Raw genomic sequence first — 23,687 nt, forward strand, 5'->3', positions numbered from 1 at the left:
TGTCCTGAGCACCTGCTACGAAGAGCATAGTTAAGGCCGCGTGAGCCGTGCCTGCCGCCTCTGCCTCTGTGGTTTTCCAGGGATTTCTGACTGCGTGCTGGGCACCGTGCTTCTTATGTCTGCGCCGTCTGGATGGACTTGCTCACTTGTGGGCTGCATCCCGGGATCGGGGCTCCAGGGAAGCAGTGAGCTCCTGGTGTCAGCACGGCGCCTGGCGCCGGGGAGGCCTTCCACGGACGCTTGCGGCGTAACCGAGGGTCACTAGTGTGTGCTCACACGTGCAACAGTGGACCAGAGGGCACTCGTGCTTCGCGCTGGGACACGGGAGGGCTGGGCCCTTCGAGAAAGGTACTGGGCGGGCCTGCAGGGCCTCCCACGGAGGGGACGCTGGCCCTGCCGGGCAGCCGGGGGTCCCAGCCAGCACCCCCGCGAGCCGTGTGGACTCGGGAAGCGGCTGCCCCCTCAGCGCTCCTCCTCTTCCCCGGTAAGGCGGGCAACGGGGCCGCCCAAGCGTCTGAGTTGCAGCAAGGACTAGGTCAGTATCACGGGAGCCCGCCGACACTGGCCCACACCGCTCGGCACGAGGGCCTGCGTTTGGCTGTCTCCACTGGCAGCGGCTCCATGGACTGACTCATCAACACTGCTCTGTCACCGTTCTAACATTTCAGAATCGGCAGCCTTTCGTCTCATCCAGGTGTGGGGCTCACCCCCGACCCAGGGAGCCCGAGGCCGGTGGGGCGCTCGCCGTGGGGTGGAGACGGTTTGCTGGCTTTCTGGAGCCCTCAGGCTGCTGCAGGCCCCGCTGGGGCTGGGCTCTCGAGAGAGGGTCAGCAGTGAGCCCCCAGGGCGGGGGTGGGTCTGGGGCCTGCTCTGGGACATGCGCTGAGCCCCGCTCCACGTCTGTTCCAGGAGCTGCTGTGGCGCTGACCTTCTTCCCTCTTTGGTCTGCTCTGCTGCTCTTTGCCATGTGTCTCGGGTTGAAGACTGTCTTTTATGTCCAGAGATTTGTCTTCCTTCCTTTTTGAAACACTTTAAAAAAAAAATCCCTTCATCTCTAAATGGTGGCCACGTCTCACAGTTTTACAATGGGATACTTATAGTGTCATTTATTTCTAAAATGTCTGTCATTCGCTCTTTAAAGCGAATGTCTTTTTAAAGTCCTACATCGGAGACTTCCCTGGTGGACCAGTGGTTAAGACTCTGTTCTTCCACTGCAGGGGCGCATGGGTTTGATCCCTGGTCGGGGAACTAAGATCCCTCGCGCCGTGAGGTGCAGCCAAATAAATAATTAAGCAACAAAATAAACTCCGAGATTATTCAGGAGCGCAGTGAGTCTTTCAACTAGGCAGATGGATGGATGGCCTCACATGCAGATATGAAACTATCTTCCTCTTCCACCATGGTCACAGAACATGTTCTATTTGATATCCTCTGAAATCTGTGGTCAGACTGTGGGCAAATTCTGTAGATAAACTACCGTTCTCCACTTTCAGGGGCAGGACTTGCTCTCCGTGAGCCCACCCACTCAGCATTTCCCGCTCCTCACGCCGGGGTGAGCCCTCGAGAACAGCCTGGCTCTGGACCCTCCTCGCGTGGAGTCTGTGGTCCCACCTCCCCAGCGGGGAGGAGCTCACCCAGCTCCAGCGCCGCCCCCCCACCCCAGCAGAGGAGGGCCTGGGAGACCCCCGGCTACTGCACAGGGGCCCTGAGAGGAGGGGGCTGCCCGTGGCCTCGCTTGCAGCTGGCTCACCTGTCTGCTGACACCGGGCAATGGCTGCTTGCGTGAAGTCCTTTATTTTCTTGTACTTCTTCAGAAAACTCTCCAAAAACCGGGCAGCTTCCTGAACAGGAACTCCGAGGCAAGCAGCAAGCCGCTCCTTCCCTGTGTGAGCAGAAACTCGGTCAGCGGTCAGCCTACCTCTGACCCAGTGGGGCCCAGGGGCGCCAGGCAGCGACCAGCATGCGTGGAAGCAAGCCCACAGGGGCTCTGGAGAGACTCGGGGTGTCAAGGTCCGGTGGGCACCTCTGCCTCTTCTGACCGGTCAGGATGCTGCTGGCTTTTGGCTCCAGGATCTAAGTGCTTGGCACTGGCCAGTCTGGACCGGGGCCTGGTAAACGCTCATTTATTAGAATGCTGACCGAGGGCCTGGCAGGTGCTTCAGGGGATGCAGACCTGATCGCAGCCTGTCCAGAGGGAGGCCTGCCCCAGAACTGGGGAAGGCTGGGGAGTGTGGGTGCATAAAGAGGAAGCAAAAGTCCCCGGGCCAGGTCATGAGGGAATGGTGGTGGGGAGCTCCCTTCCAGGGGATTTTTTTTTTAAACAAATATATCTGGTCCAGGCTAATCTTTAGTTCTTTCAGGACACAGGTGTTCTGATGAAGCTTCTAATAGCAAGGTCTCTGGTCAGGATAGCACCCTGAGTTCCAGGACAACCCCCCAAGTTCCAGGATGGCACCCCAAGTTCCAAGACAGGACTCAGAGTTCCAGGACTTTACCTCAAGTTCTAGGACAGCACCCTGAATTCCAGGATGGCATCCCAAGTTCCAGGACAACCCCCCAAGTTCCAGGCCAGGACCCCGAATTCTAGGATGCCACTCCGACTTCCAGGATGATACCCTGAATTGCAGTCAACTCTGGGTCCCAGGAAACCACTATCAGTGAAGATATTCATTATTTTATTGTGGAAAATGCATATGACATAAAGTATGTCATACTGTAAATTAACTGCGAATGTCCTAGAATTTCAGTTAAATGGTGTAATCAGTTATATACTATAAGTTCTCCTTTGTGCCTGGATTTCTTTTCTCATTTGGCATAATATTTCGCGGTTCATCCACACTGACAGATGGATCAGTAGTTTGTTGGACCTTTAATAACTGGAGTATCGTTGATGTACAGTGTTAGTTTCCGGGGTGCAGTGAAGTGACTCAGGTATACACGTTTCTTCTTCTGAGTGTGGATCAAGCTATCCTCTGTCTTCATATTTCTGTCATTTTCGACCATCCTGGCTCTTGTAGATGGCATGTTGTAGATGCTCTAGATTCGCCTATGTTTCTCTCAGCAGCACAGAATCAGTTAATTTGGCTAAAGTCAAAGTTCAGACTTGGTCCTCCTGCAGTGGGCCCGCTCCTGTTGGCTGAAGCAGGGCTGTCTGAAGTCGGCCCGTTCGTGCCTGGCCGGGGAGGGGGCAGCCAGAGGTGCGGGCCGAGTTCACGGTCAGGATGCGGCATTCTCCTCCGGGGCTCCGCTTTCTGAGTCTCCCGCCACTCTCCAGACTCGCTGGTTGCCCAGCCTCTGTCCCCTGGGTCTTCACGCTGGTGAGGCTCTCGTTCCTGCTGGAGTCTTAGCCACGCCCGGCACTGATGAGACCGCTTCAGTGGAGAGTGAGAAGGCTCCCCGTGTCCCTCCCTCCTTCCGAGTGTTGGCCACCTGCAGTTCTGCCTGCTTTCGGGCACCTCCAGGACCTTCGGGTGGCTGCGTATGGTGCTACACCCTGGCACGCTATACTGCCGGTGTCTGCGGGAGAGCGTGGTGCAGAGGCCACAGTCTCCTTCCCCGTGTCCGAGGCTGGGAAGGGCTCCTCTTCTGTCTGTGGGGCTGTTGACGTCCCAAGGTTCCTGCTCCCAGGAGGGGCCAGTGCTGTGTAAGTCTGAGAGAAGTAGAGACGGGCTGAGCCGGAGACCGAAATTCCACTCAGTTGTCCAGCCCTGGCACTTGCGCCCCACGCCCCTGCTGGGGGTCTGTCCCGGTCTAAGATCACGGTGCTCCTTGCCCCCAAGTGTGACACTGTTTGGCTCCGTGAGGGCTTCCGTCCTGCGCTTCCTGCCCCTTCTTCAGGCACAATTTCCCTCCACACTTCAATTGAGCTGATCAGTTCCTGTTGTTTCAGCTGTGAAAATGTAGGCCCGTCTCCCTGGGGGCAGCAGGGGGCGAGGATGCCCTGGGCAGGAGCTCGAGGGGCCCGCGCCTCCCAGGCCCCATGTGGACACCCATCTGGTTTCTCCCGCAGAGAGTGAATTGCCTCCTGTGTGCCCGCATGTGCGTGTGTCTGCATGTGTCTAGGTGTGTGTGTGTGAGAGGAAGCCAGGTTTAGGAGCAACTTTCACTTCGTCTTCCCCAGCACTCTCTGCTCCATGCAGAACTGGAACTGTTCTCCTCCTGCTTCAGCTCCAGGGCCTCATGAGAGCCTGGCGCGCATGTTGGGATGCTAGCCCACGGCCGGCCGGCTCCTGGACAGCCCTTGAAGCACAGCCCAGCCCAGCCTGGGTCAATGGGCCCCGCGGGCACCAGCAGCTGCGCTGGACAAGTCCAGGGGCTCAGCGCGCCCCCGTGGACTGGCTCGCGGGCTCGTCTGACAAACGCCAGCCCCACAGAGCAGCAGCCCTGGAGCCTGGGGTGGAGCTGGCACGCAGCAGCCCCCAGAGACTGGGTGTGGAGGCGAGCTTCAGAGGAGGCACCAGCTGGAGGAGAATCAAGTTCGAACCAGCTCTATGGGTGGCGGGAGCTCAGAGCAGAACGGGAAGCCCAGAGGCTGCTTCCAGGCAGAGGTGCCTGCAGGCCGGGGCTGGGTTCGGGGGCAGGCAGTGGAGTCCAGGGGGCAGAGGGGAGCAGTGAGCCCAGCCCTGCCCTCCCGGCCAAGGTCCCAGGCATCAGACACTCCCGTTTCTGGGGGACAGCACTTCGCTGAGCCCTGGTGAGAGGGGCGGGGGGACCCCTTGGGGACGGGTAGGGGGAGCGCGGCGTCATCTCACTCGTCCCTGTCCTGCCCTCTCTCTGTGGCCTCTTGCCGTCATTGTCACAATGATCACGACCCCAAAACCCAGCCTCGGCCCCATGCCCTCCATGCCCAAAGTGGCCACTTCTGGACCCACTGTGCTGGGGTGAAAACGCAGCATCAGAGCCTGGGTGCCCAGAATGCCCTGTGCCTCCTGTGAGGCAGACACAGCCCATAGATGGGCGCACAGAAGCCGGCCGTCAGCCTGGACGTCAGCCTGGACGGCGGCATCGGGGACCACAGACGCGGAGGCCTGGGGTGGGAGCCCTGTTACCAGGAGGGATGAGAGGAGCCGAATCACCCTCTTCACCCTCACAGCTACTGACTCCCTGTGTGTTTATAGCGCGGAGCTCTGCTCCTCCACAGAAGATCACACAGCGGCCTCTCCAGAAGGAGCCGGACTGAGTCTAGGGGGACCCCCAGCGCGCACACAGCTCCTCACTGGGAGGGCCGGGGTAGAGTCCCCTGGAAGCCAGGCTGTGAAGGGGAGCAGGCCTCGGAAAGCCCTGGCTTCTGCATGCCCGCCCGCCTGCTCCCAGTGCAAAGGCTGTGGAGACGGAGGGATAAGGGGGTGAGTGGTTTGCCTGCACCTGGTGCCCACCAAGTCATCAACACACGAGTGAACCGGGGCCCGGGGACCCGCAGAAGGAGCTCCAGGGCCCGAGCACCTCTCCACGTCTCGGCCACGTTTCAACGCAGGCGCCCTCACCGTCTGGCCTCCGGGTGATGCAGGCTTCCCGCCCAGCCGCACCTACCTGCTCCGTAGACCACCGAGTACACGACCTTCTTGGTCTGCTCCCTGTCCGCGTGCGTCACGCGCTCTGGGGAGATGTCCTTCCTGCGTGGGAAGACAGCATGCGGTCAGGCAGGCTGGTGCCTTGTCCGCAGAGGTCCTCGGGGGTCCGACTGCACAGCCTCCCCCCACCCCAAGGACCTTCCCAGGGGAGACGGTCAGCATCTGCAGCATCTGTGTCAGCCGGGGCCTCCCAACAGATGCAAGCCAGCCAGGTTCTGGGGCACCCATACCCCAAACCAGACAGCGGTTCCAGCACCCGAGAGCCAGCCCGCCAGGAGAGAGGTCTGGGCCAGGCCCTGCTGCTGGAGGCGGTGAAGGGGCGGCATCTGCACTCTTCATAGGACCGGACAGGCTGCCTGCACCCTGCCCCCAGAGGGAGGGGCGGGGGCATGAGCTGGTCCTGAGCGCCCAGACAGCAGAAGCAGCCCCATGTCTGACAGCGCGTGCCCATGCCATCCCCTAAGGGTAAAGCTGAGCCTGGGAAGCACTGGGGCAGGCGGGCACCCGGGCCCCTTCCCCTTGCCGGGCCCTCCTCGCCCAGCCGTGCGCATACCTTTCGTCTCCCTGACGGAGTGAGCCCATCAGGTGGGCAGAGACAGAGAGACAGGAAGGAGGAAGGGAGAGCAGTCGCCCAGAGGAGCCTGTCCTGCCTGAGGGGGCCTCCTGGAGAGCCCGCCTTCTCTGCGGCCACCACGGCGCTCAGGATCTGCTCAGGGCTCCCGGGGGCGTGGGGGCTGCCCCGGCCTGCACGTGGCTCCCAGCTGTCCTCGCAGGCCGAGGCTCTGAACGTCCTGTTTCCTGAAGACCCCGGCCCCCAGCTTCTCCTCCCACCCTGAGCTGCAGGCTCTGTTGTGGCCCTCCCCCCGGCCCCCGCTGCTGCTGATCTCTGATGTTTCCTGGCAAGGTCACCCCTTTCTGCCTGGAGAGGGTTCTGAGCTGGGGAATCAACGCCGTGCCAGCGCTTCGGGCTGCCCCGGATGGGGACAGACAGACGCGGCTCTGTAGGCCGTCTGCGCGAGCTCTCTGGGGCCAGGGACGGGGCCCACCCTGGGCGGGGCTGCCAGGCCGCAGGTGTGCAGTGGGCAGCAAGACCACCCAGCGCTCCTGACTGTCTTAGTCCATTTTCCGAGACTCAGCACTGGCGTGACTGCTGCCAACAGCCGACGGTGTCTCAGCATTCTCACAAAGCCAAGTCTGACGGTGCCGGCTTGCGTTTGTTTGGGATGTTTCTGTTGGCAGGTGGGCCCTTGGAGCTGCCTGCCTCGCCATTTTCAGTGATGTCCTAGAGTTTGTCTGTTTCACCACCTGACTTCCAAGTTCTGACGCATTTTCCTTTCCCTTCTGTGTGAAGCAGTCTCGCCCACTTTTTAAAACCCTGCCCTTGACCTTGGTATTGTCAGCAGCTGTCTTTAGATGAGGGGCATAAGACCAAAATGCACCCAAGCTCAGAGCATATGCGTGCCCACCCCTGTGCCCAGCCACCCTTGGTCCTCACCCACCTCCCTTTATTTTGGAAATCCACAGGCGCGCCAAACCCGATCAGGAAGGACCCTGCTGAAAACCTTCCCCGTTAGCTGCCCAGGGACCAGGCGCAATAAACCGGTCTGGTGACCCTGCAGAGAGAGTCCAAGGGAGGCGTTTTGGAGAAGGCACCCCCCAATCAAACCACACTGGTGACCCCCCGCTCAGTTCTATCCAGAGCTGGGAAGCTGTCTGAGGAAGGAGCATTAAACTCTCCCGGGACTTGCTTCTTCCGAGTCAAGGTGTGACAGAATCCAGACACACAATCAACAGAAGCGGTGGATGTGTAGCGAGCCTCACTTTCTGATAACAGAACACAGTTTCTTCTGCACCGCGCACGGCACACACACAAGAACCCATCAAGCGCCAGGGCTCACAAAAAACCTCAAACAGCTGCACACAGTAGGAATATTAAAATAACACCCGGATCACAGTGCAAGACAACTAGGAATTGAAAACAAAAACAAAATCCCCAAAAGCCTGTTTTACCTAAAAAAGTAAAACAAAAAACACTCTTGTCAGCAACTTTCAGTTGAAGAGAAACAAAAACAGAAATCAAATAGTTTCCAATGAAGTTAGCATATGTCAGAACCAATGAATTACACTATAAGTGAGGAAATTTCACAACCTTAAATGCCTATATAAATACAAATGAAAGAATAAAAGCATACGAATGAAATAAATGCAAGAAAAGACAGACAAATCGAAAGAATACACAGGAACGAAATAATAAAGTTAGACTGAAGATGGGAGCAGAAATAAAGCAGAGAACAGCAAGACAATTCATTAGTAAATAAAAACCCTGGTTCTTATACAAAACAAACCACCAGCTAGTTTCATCAAACGGGCAAACACAGACGCACAAAATAAGAAGCGACACAGGAAAGCAGCAGAGAACAGGCAGGAAGTTAAAAGCAACTTAGAAATCACTTTGCACAATGTTATGTGAGTAAATTGTCAAATCCAGGTGGCATGGATAATTTCTTAAGAAAACAGTCATAAAAACTGACTCTTGTAGAAAGTTAAATAGACCAATGTCTGTAGAAGAAGTAGAGAAAATTATTAAGGACCTATCCCACAAAGCACCAGGCTTAGGTGGTTCTGAAGGGGAATTCCACAAAGCTTCAGACTGGAGTCCTCATGCTGTACACACCATTTTAGAGAAAAAGAACAAAATGCCCAAGTAAAGTTTAGTAAGAAAGTCTAACCGTTATACCAAAACATGATAAAGAGGGCATAAAAAAGGAAAATTATAGACTAATATTGCCTATGAATATTGATTGATGTGACAATCTTAAATAGAATATTTGCAAACAGAGTCCAACACTACATTGAGAAAATAGCATCTCAAGGCCAAGCAGAGTTTATACCAGGAAAGCAAGGTCGGTTCAGTGTTAGAAGTCTATTAATACAATTCACTGCATGAACAGGACTAAGGAGAAAATTACATGACCATCCGTACAGCTGTTGAAAACAACCCCTGTGACAAAATCCAAGTCCAGTCCAGCCTGATCCTACTCTGAATAAAAACTCTTGAGAAAACAGGAGTAGCTGCATATTTCCTTAAACTCAAAAAGCAAGACTCTTAAAGCCAGCTTCTTCTTAAGGGAACCCCAGGCAAGGTATCACCGCCTGCCCACTCAACATTGTGCTGGAAGTATAGCTGAGCCCCGAAGAGCCCGGGTTAGGACATCGTGGGTCCACATATACATACATATTTTTTCCAATAAACAGATTGCAAATTTTTTTGAGATTTAAAACAATTTGAAAAAACTTGGAGATGAACTTTATAGTCTGAATACTGAAAAAATTAAGAAAAGATTTGGTGCATCATGAACACACAAAATATAAGATGCTAATTTATTTTGTCATTTACTACCATAAACTGTACGCAGGTCTGTAATAAAATGTTAAAATTCACCACACTGAAGCACACACACAGAACACACATGGCGCCATCGGCAGTGGGGAGGAATGCAGACAGACGTGACGGCGCGGCGTGGAGCCGCCCCCGCAGGAAGGAACCGCGGTGCCCGCCGAGCTGCTGTGACCACCGCGGCGTCTCCTCCTACTGACACCACGCTGAGCTCAGGTGCTCTGAGGATCCACTCACAAACGCCCTGGGACGCCTATCGTTTCCGAACGAGCAGTGTGTCTCTCCCGTAAACTGATACTCGCAGTTAAGACGTGACCTCTCCTGTTCTCACGCACTTTAGAGCAACACCGAGAACCTTCAATAACACCATACGAAGCGCCACTAGTGACGCTGGAAGCGCTCCCCAGAAGCAGAGAGAAATGAATGACGTTCCGAGAAAAAGGTGAATCCTGTGATACATACAGTAGATTAAGGTCTGCGGCTGTGGTTGCTGCGGTTTCAAGGTGAACGAAGCCGGCATAAGGATCATTGTAAGAAAAGAAAAGGCAATCTGAGAGGCCGCTGCTGCGGGCTATGCAGGGAAGCCTGCGCACTGCAGTCCAGGGGGCCACGAAGAGTCAGACCAGAGACTGAGCTCTACTGAACTGAACTGGCGCCTGCAGGCACAACAACCTCGGACCCTTTGCAAAATCACCTCTTTATCTTGTATTGAAAAGGCCGCTATGGGACCTCCCCGGTGGTCCAGCGGTGAGACTCCTGCCAATGCCGAAGACACGGGTTTGATTTCTGGTCAGGAAGATTCCACATGCCTCGGGGCAACTAAGCCCACCTGCCAAAACTACTGAGCCCAAGCTCTGAAACAAGAGAAGCCACGGCAAGCAGAGAAAGCCCACGTGCAACAACCAAGACCCAGTGCAGCCAAAAATAAATAAATGAAAAGAAAACGCAGCTTTTATGTGGGTACAGGATAGATATAGACTCGGATATGATTTGAGAAAAAGCAAAGTCATCACATGACAACTTAAAGCAAAAAAGAAGGTGAAGGATCTAAACTGGGAGAATTTAATGCCAGAAAAGGATGGTTTGATAATTTTAGTGAAAGGACTGGCTTTAAAAATGTAAAGATAGGAGAAGCAGCTTCTGCTGATCACAGGGCAGCAGACGAGGGCCAGAAGCTGTTAAGAAAATCATGGGGAAGGAAGAATATCTGCCTGAACAGGTTTTTAATGCAGATGAAAGTGTCCTATTCTGGGAGAAAAAAATGCCACAAAAGGCTTTTACCAGAAAGGAAGAGAACCGAGAGCAGGACTGAAGGCAGGAAGGGAGGGGCTGACCCTCATTCTGCGTGAAATCTGTCGGGTTTATGGTCAGAACTGCCCCCATCTATCAAGCTGCTGAACCCCGGCCTTGAAGGGAGAAGATGGGTACAACTACTAGGCTTTTGTTGGACTACAAGACGGCTCGCCAACCAGACCGCTTCTCCTGCACCGGTTCCATCAATGCTTTGCTCCTGAGGTCAGGAGACATCTTTCCAGTAAGGGGCTGCCCTGTAAAGTTCTTTTGCTAGTAGGCAATGCCCCTGGCCACCCAGAACTCACGGGTTCTGCTCCGCGGGTGTCAAAGTGGTCTACTTGCCCTCAGATACGACGTCTCCATTTGGCCTCTCCAGGGGGCCCAGAAGGACCTTCAAGGCGCATCGAACTCGGCACTGTGCGGAAAGGACTGTCAGTGCAAGGGAGGGACAGAACATCACGGCAGCCTGGAAGGGTCACACCATTGAAGGCGCCACCATTGTTACAGACAGATCATGAAAGCCATCAGGCCCCAAACAGTCAATCACTGCTGGCGAAAACTGCGAACAGACGTTGACGCCATAGGATTTACGATGGAGCCAACCAAGGAAATCATGAAAGAAACTATGGGCTGGGAAAAATAGATCAGGGTGAAGGGTTTCAAGACGTGGATCTTGGAGAACTTCAAGAGTTAACAGACCCCCACACCAGAGAAATTCACAGAAGATTTGATGGAAATGAGAACTTCCTGACTGGTGCCAGACAAACAGGAAGACGTAGAGGAAGCCACGCCAGGACCAAACCCGGTAGAAGGGCTCCGATATTCAAGACTGGCTTTGACTCCTTTTAAGACATGGATCCCCCTATGATGAGACGCTGGAGCCAAAGCAAAAGTTGGAAGAAGGATCGGTGCCTTAAGAGAAATAAAGAAGCAGAGATGTCAAGCCGGGCAGAAATTTCGATGTATTTCTCAAACATCGCACTGGGTGTGCCTGTCCCTCCTGCCTCCCCCGCCCATATCTGCCCCCAAGACAGCAGGACCAACCCTCCTGCCGCTCCGCTTACCCAGCGTGAGGATGGCGAGGGGGAAGGCCCTTGCGAGATCCGCCTCCGCGCTCTGAACAGTGAGTTACCACCATTCAAACAGTTAACCCACTTATCTATTGTGTGTGTGTGTGTCTTCATGCTCATCACATCCCCCACCACTATGCTTTTAATACCTATAGAGATTATGCTAATGACGTACCTTTTTTTCCTGGATGCACCCCTTGTCTTACGGAATCTTAGTTTGCTAACCAGGGATGAAATCTGTGGCCCCTGCACTGGAAGCATGGATCACCAGGGAAGTTCTCTGGTGTACCTTTATGTAATTCCTGATATTTGTAATTTGTGAATTTCCTCTTTTTTTTCTCTTGATCAGTCTAAGAATTTCAGTTTTATTCATCTTTTCAAATATCCTTTCGGCTTCCCTGATTTTCTCTGCTGTTCTTCTGTTTCCATTACATTGGTTTCTGTTCCTCCTATCTTCCTTCTACTTACTGAGGATTTAAGTCACTCTTATTTTTATGGCATCCTAACCTGGAAGCTTGGAAGCTTTGAGAGTTTATTTTAGACTTTTCTTATTTTCTATTTTTAAGCATTTAATGTCATAAATTTCTAAGTGCTTCCAGAACTGCCTCCCAAATTTCTGACGTTTTCATTTTCATTTAGCACAAAATATTTTCTAATTTCCCTTCTGACTCTTTTCTTTGACCTATGAGGAAATCAACCCTGAATATGCTGAAGCTGAAGCTCCAATACTTTGGCCACCTGATGCGAAGAACTGACTCACTGGAAAAGATCCTGATGCTGGGAAAGACTGAAGGCAAGAGGAGAAGGGGGTGACAGAGGATGAGATGGTTGGATGGCATCACTGACTCAATGGACATGAGTCTGAGCAAGCTCCAGGAGATGGTGAAGGACAGGGAAGCCTGGCGTGCTGCAGTCCGTGGGGTTGCAAAGGGTCAGACAGGACCGAGCGCCTGAACAACAATAAATGAGTTATTTAGAAATATCATCTTTATTTTCAAATATTTGGGGATTTTCTATACATATTTTTGTTCTTCACTTCAAATTTAACTTCACTGGATTAGAGAATACAGTCTCTATGATTTCAGTTGTTTTAAATTTATTAAGACATGTACTGTGGCCAAACATATGGTCCATCTTGATGAATGATTTATTGTGCACATAAAATGCAGTATATTCTGCAGTTGTCAATCACATTATTCAGGTCTTCCATATACTTTCTGACTTTCCTTGTACTCATTATTAATTATTAAGAAAGTATTGCTGAAATCTCCAGCTGTTCTTGTGGATCTGTGGATTTTTCATTTCATTTCTATGAGGTATGCTTCATGTATTCCGAATCTCTCCGATTCGATGCAACCTACAGAGAATGGTTACGTTTTCTTGATGAACTGGCCCTTTTATTTACTGTCCCTTGTAATAGTCCTTGTCCTGACATCTAACTGCCTGGGACTAATACAGCCGTTCAAACGCGTGTCTGATGAGTCTCGAGCTCCAGTTTGTAGTCTATGCTCTCGTACACTGAACCGAGCACCATCTCCGTCACCAGTGCCAGGTCTGGGGAGAGGCTGGGGCCTCTGAGCAGCACACGTCTCTGGCTCCACAGCCTGTGCCCGGACACGACAGCAGAGAGTGAGGCCGCCTGTACTCTTTGGGACTGCATTCCAGGAAAAAGTATACATTTCTCACTACCTGCATTTTCCTGTTGCAGGGACCACTACTGAATACAGAGCAGACATCCTGTAGACTAGCATACCTGGAGCCTGAAGGAAACTTGGAGAGAGCTGGCATATGTGTTAGCTTCCTGTGGCTGCTGCAACAAACTGCCACAAGCATGTGACTTAAAGACAGTGAGATTTATTCCCTCCCAGTCCCGGGGGTCAGAAGGCTGAGCAAAATCACTGGGCAAAATCAAGGAGCCGGCAGGGCCCACTCCTGCCGGTGCTCCGGGGAGGGTCTGCCCCTGTGTCTTCCAGCCTGCGGTCACATCGCTGCAGCCTCCGTCCCGTGGTCACAGGGCCTCCTCCCCTCAGTCTGTGTCAAGTCTCCCTCATCTCACTCTCACAAGGGCCCTGTGACGGCCCTGCCTTCATCAGAGGGCAGACAGAATGAAAACCAGAGTCACAGACTACTAACCAAACTGATCACATGGACCACAGCCTTGTCTAACGCAATGAAACTACAAGCCATGCCGTGTAGGGCCACCCAAGATGGACAGGTCATGGTGGAGAGTTCTGACAAAATGTGGTCCACTGGAGAAAGGAATGGCAAACCACTTCAGTATTCTTGCCTTGAGAACTCCATGAACAGTATGAAAAGGCAAAAATAATATGACACTGAAAGATGAACTCCCCAGATTGATAGGTGCCCAATATGCTACTGGAGAAGACTAGAGAAATAACTCCAGAGAATGAAGAGACAGATGGAGCCAAAGTGAAAACAATGGCTAGATGCGGATGTGACTGGTGATGAAAGTAAAGTCCGATGCTGTAAAGAACAATATTGCATAGGAACCTGGAATGTTAGGTCCATGAATCAAGGTAAATTGGAAGTGGTCAAGCAGGAGATGACAAGAATGAACATCAACATTTTAGGAATCAGTGAACTAAAATGGATGGGAATGGGTGAATTTAATTCAGATGACCATTATATCTACTACTGTGGGCAAGAATCCCTTAGAAGAAATGGAGTAGCCATCACAGTCAACAAAAGAGTCTGAAATGCAGTCCTTGGATGCAATCTCAAAAACGGCAGAAAGAGCTCTGTTGGCTTCCAAGGCAAACCATTCAATATCACAGTAACCCAAGTCTATGCCCCAACCACTAATGCCAAAGAAGCTGAAGCTGAACAGTTCTATGAAGACCTACAAGATCTTCTAGAACTAACACCAAAAAAAGATGTCCTTTTCATCATAGGGGACTGGAATGCAAAAGTAGGAAGTCAAGAGATACCTGGAATAACAGGCAAGTTTGGCCTTGGAGTACAAAATGAAGCAGGGCAAAGGCTAACAGAGTTTTGCCAAGAGAATGCACTGGTCATAGCAAACACCCTCTTCCAACAACACAAGAGACAACTCTACACATGGACATCACCAGATGGTCAATACCAAAATCAGATTGATTATATTCTTTGCAGCTGAAGATGGAGAAGCTCTATACAGTCAGCAAAAACAAGACCAGGAGCTGACTGTGGCTCAGATCATGAGCTCCTTATTGCCAAATTCAGACTTAAATTGAAGAAAGTAGGGAAAACCACTAGACCATTCAAAGTGAAAGTGAAAGTCGCTCAGTCATGTCTGACTCTTTGCGACCCCATGGACTATACAGTCCATGGAATTCTCCAGGCCAGAATACTGGAGTGGATAGCTGTTCCCTTCTCCAGGGGATCTTTCCAACCCAGGGATCGAACCCAGGTCTCCTGCATTGCAGGCAGATTCTTTACCAGCTGAGCCACAAGGGAAGCCCAAGAATACTGGAGTGGGTAGCCTATCCCTTCTCCAGCGGATCTTCCTGACCCAGGAATTGAACTGGGGTCTCCTGCATTGCAGGCGGATTCTTTACCAACTGAGCTATGAGGGAAGCCCCAGACCATTCAGGTATGACCTAAATCAAATCCCTTGTGATTATACAGTGGAAGTGACAAATAGATTCAAGGGATTAGATCTGATAGAGTGCCTGAAGAACTATGGACGGAGGTTCGTGACATTGTACAGGAGGTGGTGATCAAGACCATCCCCAAGAAAAAGAAAAGTAAAAGGGCAAAACTGCTGTCTGAGGAGGCCTTACAAATAGCTGAGAAAAGAAGAGAAGTGAAAGGCAAAGGAGAATGGGAAAGATATACCCAACTGAATGCAGAGTTCCAAAGAACAGCAAGGAGAGATAAGAAAGCCTTCCTCAGTGATCAGTGCAAACAAATAGAGGAAAACAATAGAAGGGAAAGACTAGAGATCTCTTAAAGAAAATTAGAGATACCAAGGGGAACATTTAATGCAAAAGTGAAAGTCGCTCAGTCATGTCCAACTCTGTGACCCATGGACTGTACAGTCCATGGAATTCTCCAGGCCAGAATACTGGAGTGGGTAGCCTTTCCCTTCTCCAGGGGATCTTCCTGACCCAGGAATCAAACTGGGGTCTCCTGCATTGCAGGCAGATTCTTTATCAACTGAGCTATCAGGGAAGAAGATAGGCACAATAAAGGACAGAAACAGTATGGACCTAACAGAAGCAGAAGATATTAAGAAGAGGTGGCAAGAATACACAGAAGAACTGTACAAAAAAGATCTTAATGACCCAGATAACCATGATGGTGTGATCACTCACCTAGAGCCAGACATCCTGGAATGCAAAGTCAAGTGGGTCTTAGGAAGCATCACTATGAACAAAGCTAGTGGAAGTGATGGAATTCCAGCTGAGCTATTTCAAGTCCTAGAGGATGATGCTGTGAAAGTGCTGCACTCAATAAGCCAGCAAATTTGGAAGACTCAGCAGTGGCCACAGGACTGGAAAAGGTCAGTTTTCCTTCCAATCCCAAACAAAGGCAATGCCAAAGAATGTCCAAACTACCTCACAATTGCACTCATCTCACACACTAGCAAAGTAATACTCAAAATTCTCCAAGCCAGGCTTCAACAGTATGTGAACTAAGAACTTCCAGATGTTCAAGCTGGATTTAGAAAAGCCAGAGGAACCAGAGGTCAAATTGTCAACATCCATTGGATCATAGAAAAAGCAAGAGAGTTCCAGAAAAACATTTACTTCTGCTTTATTGACTATGCCAAAGCCTTTGGATCACAACAAACTGTGGAAAATTCTTCAAGAGATGGGAATACCAGACCACTTTACCTGCCTCCTGAAAAATCTGTATGCAGGTCAAGAAGCAACAGTTAGAACTGGACATGGAACAACAGACTGGTTCCAAATTGGGAAAGGAGTACGTCAAGGCTGTATATTGTCACCCTGCTTATTTAACTTATATGCAGAGTACATCATGTGAAATGCTGGGCTGGATGAAGCACAAGCTGGAATCAAGATTGCTGGGAGAAATATCAATAACCTCAGATATGCAGATGACACCACCCTTATGGCAGAAAGTGAAGAGGAACTAAAGAGCCTCTTGAAAGTGAAAGAGGAGAGTGAAAAAGCTGGCTTAAAATTCAACATTCAAAAAATGAAGATCATGGCATCTGGTCCTATCACTTCATGGCAAATAGATGGGGAAACAATGAAAACAGTGACAGACTTTATTTTCTTGGGCTCCAAAATCATTGCAGACGGTGACTGCAGCCATGAAATTAAAAGATGCTTGCTCCTTGGAAGAAAAGCTATGACCAACCTAGATAGCATATTAAAAAGCAGAGATGTTACTTTGCTGACAAAGGTCTGTCCAGTCAAAAAGCTATGGTTTTTCCAGTAGTCATGTATAGATGTGAGAGTTGGATCATGAAGAAAGCTGAGTGCCAAAAAATTGATGCTTTTGAACTGTGGTGTTGGAGAAAACTCTTGAGAGTCCCTTGGAATGCAAGGAGATCCAACCAGTCCATCCTAAAGGAAATCAGTCCTGAATATTCATTGGAAGGACTGATGCTGAAGCTGAAACTCCAATACTTTGGCCACCTGATGCAAAGAATCGACTCATTGGAAAAGACTCTGATGCTGGGAAAGATTGAAGGCAGGAGGGGAAGGAGATGACAGGATGAGATGGTTGGATGACATCACCGACTCGATGCCCATAAGTTTGAGTAAACTGTGGGAGTTGGTGATGGACAGGGAAGCCTGTGTGCTATAGTCCACGGGGTCACAAAGAGTCGGACACGACTGAGTGACTGAACTGAACTATGACGGCAGGCAGAGCCCAGGCAATAATCCAGGATAATCTCAAGGTGGTTGACGTAACCCTGCAGCAGAGATCTTTTTTGCATAAGGAGCCTGCACTGGCCCCAGGCCTTAGGATGCGGGTCTCTTTTGGGGGCCACTATTCAGCTCAGCACAGCACGTGAAGAACAAAACACTCAAAACGTTTATACAACCAGACCCAGATTTTGAAAACAAAAACAAAGGAGTGGGCATCAAGAGCACAGAAGTGTGTGTATGGGAGACGGAGACTGAGACAGAGAGAAAAGACGGATAGGAAGGGAATTCTGGCAGGAAGACAAGGGCTTGGACGTGGGGTGAGGAGCAAAGTGCCCCCGCATGTGGCCTCGGCAAAGGAGAAAACGGACGCAGACCCAGTGGTGGTCCAGAAGCCAGGGGTACAAGAGATCAGAGGTTCCCCAGTTCAGTGAAGTCAGACGTGTGTTCCCGCCCCATGGGTGAGAAATAGAAAGATGAAATGAGATCTGTACAAAAATCATGTCAGTACAATTCTATCTAAATCCTTTGTCAGACCCAAGCTTGACTATGCCAGCCATGCCAGAGGCTGTCCCTGGGCAGCCGAGAAGCAGGGAAGAGACTGTGGTCAGGCCTGGAAGTGCCTGGCAGAGACAGGGTGGACAGGGCACCCGGGAGCACTGGAGGCTCACGAGGGGCTGCTTCAGGGGCGAGGGCAGGTAAGTCAGAACCCACAGGGAAAAGGAGGCCAAAGAGCCTCCCTACCTCCAGCAGGGCTGCCAGGACCGGCCTCCAGTCTGGACCCCATGGCACGGCCAGCAGAAGTGGTCGGCAGCCCAGGGGCAGAGGGACAGCAGACCCTGGGAGGAATGGGCTCCCTGGGTTCCGTTCTAAGAGCCCACTGACTGTGCCTCTTGGGAGCTGTGGCCCAGAGCTCTGTGCCCGGGGCAGCGACAGGTGGTCCCCGCACCTACATACAGCAAGAGCCAGACCGCTTCAGCACCACTGCAGGGCGTCCACACTCCCCCAGGTGCCTTACCCACTGGTGGCTCAGGCCTGCTGAGCCAGGAGGTTCAGCATGCTCATGGCCCCCTCCAACCAGAGCCCACAGACATGGGATGGCCCAGGAACACGGACTCCTTGCTGCGTCTTGTTTCCTTGCTGGAAGGGGATTGCCCCCAAACTGGAAAGGGCCAGCAAATGCTATCCAGAGAAGAGGTGTGGCTTCCTGAGGGGAGGCAGCCTTGTGAATTCCACCCCAGAGCTGAGAGCAGCACCCAGGTCCAGTGGCGACTGGAGGGAGCAGAAACGACAGGAAATGTGGGCGAGCTGGTTCCCAGAGGCCACAGCTGTGAACGGCAGACAGAAAGGAGTGGGGAGCCAACACTGGGGGCCTGCCTTTGGCCCAGCGAATCCACTTTCCTAAAGGATGCCCCTGCCCTCCTGAAACAGCCCGCCTGTCCAGCCACAGGCTGAAGTGAGCCTGTCCATGTTCCCAGGACTGGGGACCTGCTGAAACCATAGGCACCCTCCTCCATCCTTTGGAGGTTTGAAAGCACTAGTTGGCTGGGATGCCTTTTTTTTTTTTTCTTTTTGGAATTTGTGGAAGTGCAGTTCTTCTTTCTTTTTCTGTTTCCTCTGAAAAGGATATTGGTCTTTGGGGCTTTCTGCCTTTTCTTGGATCCTTGTAAGTAATTTACATTTTCCATTCATATCATTAACACTTACATGTTAGGTAGCAGAGAGCTGTACATAATAACTTCTTTTTGCAAGAGATAGTCCTTGGGAAAGGTCTATAAAGAAGAAAAACTTCTGGAAAATGAAGAAAAATACCCACAAGATATTATAAGGAAACACTGCCTTCAGAAACTGGAAGGAAGCGACTTCCTTGGTGGTCCAGTGATTAAAACGCTGAGCTCCCAATACAGAGGGCCTGGGTTCCAGTTCCGGTCAGAGAACCAGATCCCACATGTGGCAGCTAAGACTTCTCACGTTGCAACTAAAGCTCCCCCATGCTGCAGTGAAGACCTCCCGTGTGGCAGCTAAGACCTGGCACAGCCAGAAGAAGGAAAAAAGAAAGAAATTGGAAGGAAAATCATCTCCAACATAGACTTCTATCCCCAGCCAAATTATCAACCAAATGTGAGACATTTTCACACAGGTAAGATCTCTAAAAATTAACCTTCCATGTACCATTTCTGAGGGAGCCAGAAATGTTGTCTTGGTCTTGGTGTTCCATTTGGTGTTCCACCAAGACAGGGGAATAACCCAGGAAAGGGAGGCAGGAAGTGGGGGTCTGGCAGAGGAGAGGGGCACAAGGGTCCCCGAGGGATGGCGAGGAGGAGCACAGGCTGACAGATGTGCACCAGGCCGAGAGACAGGGCATCAGGCGAGGCTGGGACAGGTGGGGCTCCAGAAAGGACTTCAGGAAACGGAGCTGAGAAACACCGATGGGCGGGACAGTCCGCCACACAAAGCCACTCAGAGGAAACTCCAGAGGGAGGAGTCCATAATAAAAGAAACAACGTCAGGAGTTGCTATAAGAGACTGGGGGATACAACATCTTGGCAAATTTATCGTTGGCTTTTCTCTTCTCCAAAAAGCTTAGGTCAAATGAAAGAGAGAAATCTGTAAGTGCACACAGAAACTCTCAACAACATCAGCACAGAGTGGAGCAGAAAGGGGACAAAAAGACATGCTAGATCATGTACTGTATTAGAAGGAAGATGCAGATATTGACCATTTTAACTAATCAAAAGATGAACAAAAGAGCGTGAGTGTTTACCCTAGCACCGAACACTGACTGGAACAGAGAACATAGTCAACAAGCGCTTAGTGAGTGAATGTGTAAAGAAATGAATAGGCATGATTCTTAAGGGCAAAAAGCATAATAATTTATGCTTTAAATGTATAACTTTTAAACAACCTGGAGAGTTGTCTGCTTTTGGAAGTGATGGACCAGCACGCTGTAAATCAGTTTCCATGTAGGACAATTATAAATGCTGGAGAAAATGTTAAAAAGCATCTGTTTGAAGGCATGAGAGAACAGTAAGAAAAAACCCTGAGGCAGTAAGAACTTGGGAGGCTATGGCTTCAGGAAGGGGACATGTAGAAATAAATGCAAGCTTGGTGTTTGGGGCCAGACTCGCCCTGGAGGATTTGCTAGTGATATTTTTCAAGTGATAGTTGAACGGCTGACATCAGCTTCCTGAAGTCTATGGGACTGGAGAAAAACTTGAGGTTTAGGGCTTATCAAGAAAGAGGATCCTTGGTACTCCAGGGGAAAATGAGACTTTGAAGTTCACTAGCTTTCACAAAGACTGAAGCCTGTCTTCCCAAAGGATCCATCTTGGGGTGGACTAAGGCCATCTGGCCCCAGTCTAACTGCCAGAAGCAAAACAAAGTCGTCTTTTGAGGAAAATAACTATTCATAGCTGTAACGTCTCATTTTTTCATAGCTGTAAGCTCTCATTTTTGTTCATACTATTTGATCAAAAATCACCTGGCATCCCATGGAGCAAGATCAAATGACTAAAAACCAAGAGAGAAACAATAGAAATAGGTCTATGGGAGACACACATACTGCAGTTACCAGTTGATTGTGATTAATATGTTTAAGAGAAATGACAAGCTAAGAAATTGAGCAAAGAATGGAAAACTATAAAAATTAATTAAATGGCAGGTTGAACAACTGAAAAGTACAGTAAATAAAAATAAGAACTCAAAAGTATAGTTAAATAGGGTTTAACTTTAACAGTCTATTGGTTATGCCTATAAAGAAGACTATGGATGGAACAGAGGGAAAATAATTGAAGTTTACATAAAATGTCCAGCCTGAGACATGTAGAGAAAAAAGATGGAAAATACAGAAAAGAGCAATGAAAGAAACATGGAATATGGTAAAAAGTTCTGATATAGGTGTAACCGCAGTTCCTGCAAGAGAGGAGACAGAAGGGAGAGACGCAATGTTTAGAGAGATAATGACAGAGAAATTTTCAAAGATGACGAAAGACATAAAAATGTAGATAAAGGGAACCATAGGCAAGACAGATCCAAAGAAAAGCACATATAAGAATAATGTAAAACTGCTGAAACAAAGACAAAAAGAAACTCTTAAAAACACCTAGAATGAATGATTGATCGTCTCCAAAGAAGCAACAATGCAAACAACAGTGACTTCTTAACAAAATTAATGGACCATAGAGATGCTAAAACAAAAAACAAAAAAAACCTTACAACTTGTGAAACTAAAATTCTACCTCCAGCACAAATATTTCTCAAAAATAAAGGTAGGAAGGACTTCCCTGGTGGCCCAGTGCTTAAGAATTTGCCTTCCAATGCAGGGGACACGGTTTGACCCCTGGCCCTGGAAGATCCCACATGCCGTAGGGCAACTAAGCCTACGAGCTGCAACTACTGAAGCCGGAGCTCAAGAGCCCGTGCTCGGCAACAAGAGAAGCCACTGCGAATCAGAAGCCCGCAAACCTCTGCGGAGAGCAGCCTCTGCTTGTGAAACTGGAGAAAGCCTGAGTGCAGAAACCACAACCCAGCACAGCTGAGAGCAAACAGACACAGGAGAAAGACGCATTTCAGACAGACAGAAACTGACCTGATCTGTCACCCGGATACTTGCACTAAAGAAATGCTGAAACAGAAGAAAAACAGCTCCATGTGGAAGCACCGAGATGTGGAAAGAAATAAAGATCAGTGGATGGGATGTATAAGCAAGTTTAAAAGAGCTGACTCATTGGAAAAGACCCTGATGCTGGGAAAGCGTGAAGACGGGAGGAGAAGGGGAAGACAGGATGAGATGGTTGGATGGCATCACCGACTCGATGGACATGAGTTTGAGTGAGCTCTGAGAGTTAGTAATGGACAGGGAGGCCTGGTGTGCTGCAGTCCATGGGGTCGCAAAGATTCAGAAGCGACTAAGCGACTGAACTGAAAATGAATACTGACTATACAAACCATATTGTAATGTTTTGTGTGGTTCATAATATATGTAGAATTAAAATATATGGGAGATAAACAGAGTTAAAGTGCTATATAGTCTGAGAAGTGGTAAAAGTACAACTTTATATCACATTTTTTGTAAGTGAAGGATGCTTATCATAATCTCTAGAATAGTTTCTAAAAGAATAGTGAAAGAACACATAACTAACAAGGTAATAGAGCAGGAAATGAAATACCAAAAAACACTGAAGTCCAAAAAAGGTCAAATGAGAGAGAAAAAGAAGTATAGAAAAAGTAGGACAAATAGAAAACAATACTAAAAGGAGAGATTGATACCTAAATGCATCAGCAACTATATGTAAATGAGAAAGATACTCCAATTTAGAGACAAAAATTGTCAGAATGTATTACATTTAAAAAAAAACTGCGTAGAGAAATTCCCTGGGGGTCCAGGGGTTAAGAATCTGCCTGCCACTGCAGGGGACACTGGTTCGATCCCTGGTCCAGGAAGATCCCACGTGCCGGGGAGCAGCTAAGCCCATGTGCCGTGACTGCTGAGCCTGTGCTCTAGGGCCCTGGAGCTGCAGCCGCCGAGTCCACAGGCCATGAGAGCTGATGCCCGTGCGCCCCAGAGCCCGTGGTCTGCGACACGAGAAGCCACCCCAGAAGCCCACACATGGCAACTGGAGAGAAGCCCCGCTTACCGTGGCTAGACCAGAGCCCCTGAAGCAGCGAAGACCCCGCCGGCACAGCCAGAGATGTATAAGCACTAGAATTGTAAAATGTGGCCTACAGAAGATACACTATAAATATAAACACAGGCGGGTGGGTGGTAAAAAGAGAAGCAAAGATATATCATGAAGACACTGACCAAAGAAAGCCTTTGTAGAAAATATCAAAGACTTTAAGATAAGACACATACTAGAGCTGGAGAACATTTTATGATAATAGATCACTGACTGTATTATCATCTTATGGGATTTAATTATATGTAGAAGCAAAATGTATGATTAGGAACAACACAAAAGGTAGGAAGGGGTGAAGAGAGTCGAAGGGTCCTGAGGTCACAGCGCTGTCTGGGAAGTGGGAAAAGTACTAACACATGATGATCGGTAATGTCAACGATTCGTGCTGTCCTTAACCATTATGAGAACATTAAGACTGCAAAACCAAAGCTAGTGGTTCCAGTGGGGAGAGGGAATGGAGGAGGGGAAACACAGAGGTGGGAGATTAAGAAACACAAACTATCATGTCTAAAACAAGCTACAAGGGTATACTGCACAGTATAGGGAACACAGCCAATATTCCATAATGACTATAAATGGAGTATAACCTTTCAAGCTTGTGAATCACTATACTGTACACCTATAACATATAATATTGTACATCAAATATGTTGTTAAAATAAATCAATAAATAAACTATGTCTTTAGTGGGGATTCCCTGGTGGCTCAGCAGTAAAGAAACTGCCTGCCAATGCAGGAGACACAATTCAATCCCTGGGAGAAGGAAACGGCAACTGATCCAGTATTCTTGCCTGGGATATCCCACAGCAGAGCCTAGCGGGCCACAGTCCACAGGG

General features: G+C 49.8%; 1 protein-coding gene and 1 long non-coding RNA gene across 4 annotated transcripts in view; one reads left to right on the forward strand and one right to left on the reverse strand.

The window, feature by feature from the left end:
* The window catches only part of POLN (DNA polymerase nu), a 141,882-nt gene that overhangs the window by 15,687 nt on the left and 102,508 nt on the right, over positions 1–23,687 (reverse strand). For all 3 annotated transcript variants that reach the window (XM_070462432.1, XM_070462431.1, XM_070462433.1), the window contains 2 exons: positions 5,530–5,612; positions 1,751–1,882 (listed from right to left, as the gene is read on the reverse strand). In XM_070462432.1, coding sequence (XP_070318533.1) covers positions 1,751–1,882; positions 5,530–5,612 — 215 coding nt within the window. The remainder of the gene's footprint in view (positions 1–1,750; positions 1,883–5,529; positions 5,613–23,687) is intronic.
* On the forward strand, positions 9,946–12,310 carry LOC139033398 (uncharacterized). Its single transcript, XR_011485966.1, has 2 exons — positions 9,946–11,383; positions 12,020–12,310. It is a non-coding gene; the product is annotated as an uncharacterized lncRNA (long non-coding RNA).

This window comes from Odocoileus virginianus, unplaced genomic scaffold (genome assembly GCF_023699985.2).
Source record: "Odocoileus virginianus isolate 20LAN1187 ecotype Illinois unplaced genomic scaffold, Ovbor_1.2 Unplaced_Scaffold_5, whole genome shotgun sequence".
Classification (NCBI taxonomy): Eukaryota; Metazoa; Chordata; class Mammalia; order Artiodactyla; family Cervidae; genus Odocoileus; species Odocoileus virginianus.